The following is a 6,000-nucleotide window of genomic DNA, read 5'->3' as shown; positions in this document are numbered from 1 at the left end:
GCATCATCATATAGAGGAGCATCATCATATAGAGCATCATCATATAGAGCATCGTCATACAGAGCATCATCATATAGCGGAGCAGTGTAAAATCACTTCAGTGGAAGTGGTCAGCAACAAAATAAAACTCACCTAAAGCGTCGTTGTCACTGTTTGCAACAGTCACCAAGTGTGCCTTGGTCGAAGTTAACTGTAATGTCACCTGTTTGATGAGGAAAGCTGGCAGAAGGAGAGAACTGGGTGACGCGTCATCAGTTACACTGAGCATGTCTTAAAGCCTGTGGCGGCACAGGCTGAGCAGAGTTATTAAAAGAAATTCCTGAATCCGGATCATGATCCGGATCGCCACCAAAATCTAATGGATCATTCATTGTGCCACACCCCACCCCTCCAAAACATTTCATTCAAATTCATCGTGGACTTTTGGAGTTGTCCTCCAAACGGACAAACCAACAAACAAACCAACAAATCAACAAACCAACAAACAAACAAACAAACCAACAAACCAACAAACCAACAAACAAACCAACAAACCAACAAACAAACCAACAAACCAACAAACAAACCAACAAACAAACCAACAAACCAACAAACAAACCAACAAACAAACCAACAAACCAACAAACCAACAAACAAACCAACAAACCAACAAACAAACCAACAAACCAACGCCGGTGAAAACATAACCTCCTTCCTAGGCCTTCGGCCTTGGCGGAGGTAACTATCTCACTGTATATCACACACTATTCTCATTATGAGAATTTAGATGTGTAAAGATTCAATACAAGACCCATAAACCTACAAAGATTCACAGTTTTGATTTTATATATTAGACAATGTCATGTCACAAATATATTTATATTTCATATATAGTAAAATAATAAGTATAGAGAGAGGACACACCTCTTTCCACTCCTCAGCTATAAATACAACAATCCAGTGTTCAAACAGGTTTTCCGGGCGAGAACGTTTTTGTACTGAAAAACATCCACCATGCAGATGCAAAGTACTTTCTGATGACTGTGTGATGAAGACTTGTTCTACCCAGATCTGACCTGATTCTACCCAGTTTGGGTCTGATTCTACCTAGATCCAGTCTGATTCTACCTAGATCTGGTCTTATTCTATCCAGATCTGGTCTTATTCTACCTAAATCTGGTTTTATTCTACCCAGATTTGGTCTTATTCTACCCAGATCTGGTTTTATTCTACCTAAATCTGGTCTTATTCTACCCAGATCTGGTCTTATTCTAGCTAAATCTGGTCTTATTCTACCCAGATCTGGTCTTATTCTACCCAGATGTGGTCTTATTCTACCTAAATCTGGTCTTATTCTACCCAGATCTGGTCTTATTCTACCCAGATCTGGTCTTATTCTACCCAGATGTGGTCTTATTCTACCTAAATCTGGTCTTATTCTACCCAGATCTGGTCTTATTCTACCCAGATGTGGTCTTATTCTACCTAAATCTGGTCTTATACTACCCAGATCTGGTCTTATTCTACCTAAATCTGGTCTTATTCTACCCAGATCTGGTCTTATTCTACCCAGATCTGGTCTTATTCTACCTAAAACTGGTCTTATTCTACCCAGATCTGGTGTTATTCTACCCAGATCTGGTCTTATTCTACCTAAATCTGGTTTTATTCTACCCAGATCTGGTCTTATTCTACCTAAATCTGGTTTTATTCTACCCAGATCTGGTTTTATTCTACCTAAATCTGGTCTTATTCTATCTAAATCTGGTTTTACCCATATCTGGTCTTATTCTACCTAAATGTGATTTTATTCTACCTACAGCTGGTCTTATTCTACCTAGATCTGGTTTTATACATCTGGTCTTATTCTACCTAAATCTGGTCTTATTCTACCTATATCTGGTCTTATTCTACCTAAATCTGGTTTTATTCTACCTAAATCTGGTCTTATTCTACCCAGATCTGGTCTTATTCTACCTACATCTGGTCTTATCTACTATTATTCATATGAATTGTATTGCACTTATGTGACCTGTCAGCTGAGTATGTCCTGTTTTGTTCTTTGTAGCTTTGAACCGGTTTGACACTGTATGAAATGTTAGTTTCAGTTGAACATTCACAACACCGGTGAGGAGAGCTCTGCTGGATTCGCCCTCTGTTCCAGACTAAAATCAAGGAAAAGGGATAATTTTGTTGCTGCAGAGAGGAACTACTTTCACCCGTAGCAGAAATGAAGTTGATTGGGTTAATTCTGTACTCTGTCTACGCCTCAGTGCCTACCTTTATCTACCTGTTCCCCGGGATAATGAAATTAATCGTATTTTCTCACATCGGTAAGTAATGTGTGTTTCCACTCATTATAAAACAATACTTCCATATATGTATAATGTCATAAAAAATAGCTGTTTGCGAGGACAACATAATGCTTCAGCAACCAGGTGGGTTATACACAGTGTTGGGATTACTTTGTGAAAGAGATATGATGTTCTTATTCTAATATCTAGGCACAAACACACAGTGTGTTAAACTGAAATAGCACTGCAGATCTGGTCTTATTCTACCTAAATCTGGTCTTATTACCTCCGCCAAGGCCAAAGGCCTAGGAAGGAGGTTATGTTTTCACCGGCGTTGGTTTGTTGGTTTGTCCGTTTGGAGGATAACTCCGAAAATCTGCAATGGATTTGAATTTTTGGAGGCAATCCATTAGATTTTGGTGGCGATCCAGATCATGATCCATCTTCGGGAATTTTTTTTAATAACTCTGCATAGCCTGTACATTAACACCACAGGCTTTAAGACATGCACAGTGTAACTGATGACACGTTCATGATTCATCACCCTGCTCTCTCCTTCTGCCAACTTTCCTCATCAATCACGGTGACATTACTGGGCAGAGACGTACATAAAACCTGCCTTGACGGAGGTCTGTGCTCTCCGAGTGCACTTCTAGTTAAACCTAAATCTGGTCTTATTCTACCTAAATCTGGTCTTATTCTACCTAAATCTGGTGTTATTCTACCCAGATCTGGTCTTATTCTACCTAAATCTGGTCTTATTCTACCTAAATCTGGTCTTATTCTACCCAGATCTGGTCTTATTACCTCCGCCAAGGCCGAAGGCCTAGGAAGGAGGTTATGTTTTCACCGGCGTTGGTTTGTTGATTTGTTGATTGGTTGGTTTATTGGTTTGTTTGTTTGTCCGTTTGGAGGATAACTCCAAAAGTCTGCAACGGATTTGAATGACATTTTTTGGAGGCAATCCATTAGATTTTGGTGGCGATTCGGATCATGATCTGGCTTTGGGAATTTTTTTTAAGAACTCCGCTCAGCCTGTGCATTAACACCACAGGCTTTAAGACATGCGCAGTATAACTGATGACGCGATCATGATTCATCACCCTGCTCTCTCCTTCTGCCAGCTTTCCTCAACAATCACGGTGACATTACAGGGTAGCGACGTACATAAAACCTGCCTTGGCGGAGGCCTGCGCTCTCCGACTTCACTTCTAGTTATACCTAAATCTGGTCTTATTCTACCAGATCTGGTCTTATTCTACCTAAATCTGGTCTTATCCAACCTAAATTTGGTCTTATTCTACCCAGATCTGGTCTTATTCTATTATTCTTCTATTTTATGCATTGTAGTGCACGTATGTGACTTGTCAGCTGGTTGTGTTCTGTTACGTTGTTTGTAGTTTTTGAACCGGTTTGACACTGTATGAAATGTGGATCAGCAGCAGCAGATGACATAATAAATTGGCGCCAGCGGCCATCTTGGATTTGGCCCATTGGTAAAAAATCCAGGAATTTCTGGGAGGGACCTGGGGGCTATATTTTTTAATAAAGCTCCATAGAAGTCAAATCAATCAAAATATCTTATCCAGAAAATGAAATTGAGGTTCCAGACCCGACTATATTCAATACGAAACAATCTGATGTGATACGATATAAATGTGATATGTTACAATAAAATAATACAAAGCAATCTGATGTGATACGATATGATATGACAAAATACGACTTGAACTCAAACTGACCTTCTGCGCTCTCTCCTTCTGCAGAGTTGGCTCCATCCAATGTGGATCTTAGCAAACCTCAAAACTTGCTGAACTACACATCCAACTTCTACTTCAACGTAGAGGAGGGCGTCTCAGTGGGTGTCTGGTAGGTCATTTGTGGCTTCCTGTTTTGTCCTTTGAAGTGCATCAGTACTTGAAAATACCCCGTGCATATCCGGTACAGGTGGCTCTTGAGTGAATAGGACCATAATCTACTCATTTATCTGCACAAGTAAAACAAGAAAAACGTCAGTATGTCTGAAAACACAAGCGTATTTGTTTGTCTCTCTCCTCCCTCGCTCTCTAATATCTTTGTGTCTCTTAGGCATACACTCCCTGCCAGCCAATGGGAGGACGCCAAGGGGAAAAGCCCTGAGTGGTACCGGAGCACTCTGGGAGACGGCAGTCCTGTTATTCTCTATCTCCACGGCCAAAGAGAGACCAGGTGGGACGAGAGCAGCGGGATAGAGACCCTTGAGTGATGGAGTCTAGTGGGTATCACGTGACAGCTCGGGCCCCTGGGTTTATCCACAGTGAACACAATGCAGTAAATGAGCCACTGGTTTGTTTGTATTCATTGCTCTCATATCTTTTCTGCAGGGCCTTAGACTACAGAGTGGACCTGGTGAAGGTACGCTTTCTGTTTTAAAGCATTTTCAGTTTTGACTTCCAGCTTTAGATCAAATTTCCATTTTTGTGTGTTGCAGGTTTTAAGCGCTGCAGGGTACCATGTCATATCTTTTGACTACAGAGGTAAGATGCTTATTGTTGCTCCTCAGGTGTTTCCATTGATATTTCTGCTAAATAATATGTTGTTTTTGGGGGGGACAATGACCGGCTCCCTGTACAGTATCCCTTACTTTTCAAATAGTTCATTCAGATCTAAAACAGAGCACATATCATGTTATTGCTGTATTGTCCTGTCAGTCTATCTACAGTCATGATTTTGAAGCTTTGTGTGTCTATGTTCTAATGAGGTTTTGGAGACTCCACTGGGAGCCCCACTGAAGCCGGACTGACCAGGGACTCCGTCTCCCTGTACCACTGGGTCAAGAATCACAGCAGAGGTCTCGTCTGTGTGTGGGGACACTCACTCGGCGCCGCGTCAGTAGCTCTTCAGTAACATCCACTGTCCATGACACCAACAGACACAACAGGAAAGATCAGAAACGTGTTAACACATACCTGTTTTTGTTCTCTTGTAGGGTGGCAACCAACACTGTAGTGAAGTTACAGGAACAAGGTGGGTTACTGCATTAACATATAAACCCACACAGGTGAGTTTAATCAGTCTGGCTGATTAGATCTCAGGTGTGTGTGGACGTTCTGCAGCCAGAATAACTCAAAAACCTGCGTTGGTGACTAAATATATATATATTTTTTTATTGAACTCTTTCAACAATACAATTTACATAGAGCAAGAAAATGGAGATTTTACATCATAGCTTAAAAATGATCAATATATGACATGGACAACATGAGACAGAAAAGAGAAAAAATAAAATAAAATAACAAAATAAAATAAAAACATAGAATAAGTAAGAATAAGCGACATGATGACATTTGGTACAAAGGGAGTTGACTAGATATTTTTAATTTATACAGTTCTTGTTAAAGCTGAAGTAGGCGAGATTGGAGCAAATATGATTAAGAAAAGCTATTTTTATAAAACGGTCGCTATATCGTGACAGTAGTACATGAAACAGGTAGCCTGAAAAAAATCATGTGCCTCTGTTTCCTCGAGTGCTCCTAACGGCATCTGCAAGATTCCACATACCGGAGAAAAACAAGCAGTAAGAGCTGATCTGAGGTTCGTGTCCATGAGAGCAGGCTGTCAATCTCTCGCAAACTCTGATCAAACGGTCAAACTAGGCAGCGCTGATCAAATATGAATCAATATTATGTTACGTTAATGTCTATTTCTCTCCTCAAATGTTTTCAGAATCATCTTCTAGTGTACTGTT

The 6,000-nt window shown here is 40.4% G+C and overlaps 1 protein-coding gene across 3 annotated transcripts in view; it reads left to right on the top strand.

Annotated features, from left to right (window-relative positions):
- The window catches only part of LOC119504097 (lysophosphatidylserine lipase ABHD12-like), a 13,089-nt gene that overhangs the window by 2,749 nt on the left and 4,340 nt on the right, over positions 1 to 6,000 (top strand). For 2 of the 3 annotated variants that reach the window (XM_037796152.1, XM_037796153.1), the window contains exons 2-8: positions 2,048 to 2,312; positions 4,040 to 4,142; positions 4,362 to 4,481; positions 4,637 to 4,667; positions 4,744 to 4,789; positions 5,014 to 5,140; positions 5,242 to 5,279. In XM_037796152.1, the coding sequence (XP_037652080.1) occupies positions 2,210 to 2,312; positions 4,040 to 4,142; positions 4,362 to 4,481; positions 4,637 to 4,667; positions 4,744 to 4,789; positions 5,014 to 5,140; positions 5,242 to 5,279 (568 nt within the window). In that variant the 5' untranslated portion in view covers positions 2,048 to 2,209. The remainder of the gene's footprint in view (positions 1 to 2,047; positions 2,313 to 4,039; positions 4,143 to 4,361; positions 4,482 to 4,636; positions 4,668 to 4,743; positions 4,790 to 5,013; positions 5,141 to 5,241; positions 5,280 to 6,000) is intronic. The other variant, XM_037796154.1, reaches the window with a different exon arrangement.

This window comes from Sebastes umbrosus, chromosome 16, assembly GCF_015220745.1.
Source record: "Sebastes umbrosus isolate fSebUmb1 chromosome 16, fSebUmb1.pri, whole genome shotgun sequence".
Classification (NCBI taxonomy): domain Eukaryota; kingdom Metazoa; phylum Chordata; class Actinopteri; order Perciformes; family Sebastidae; genus Sebastes; species Sebastes umbrosus.
Note: the sequence above shows the minus strand (reverse complement) of the source record. Positions and strands in the feature narration are given on the sequence as shown.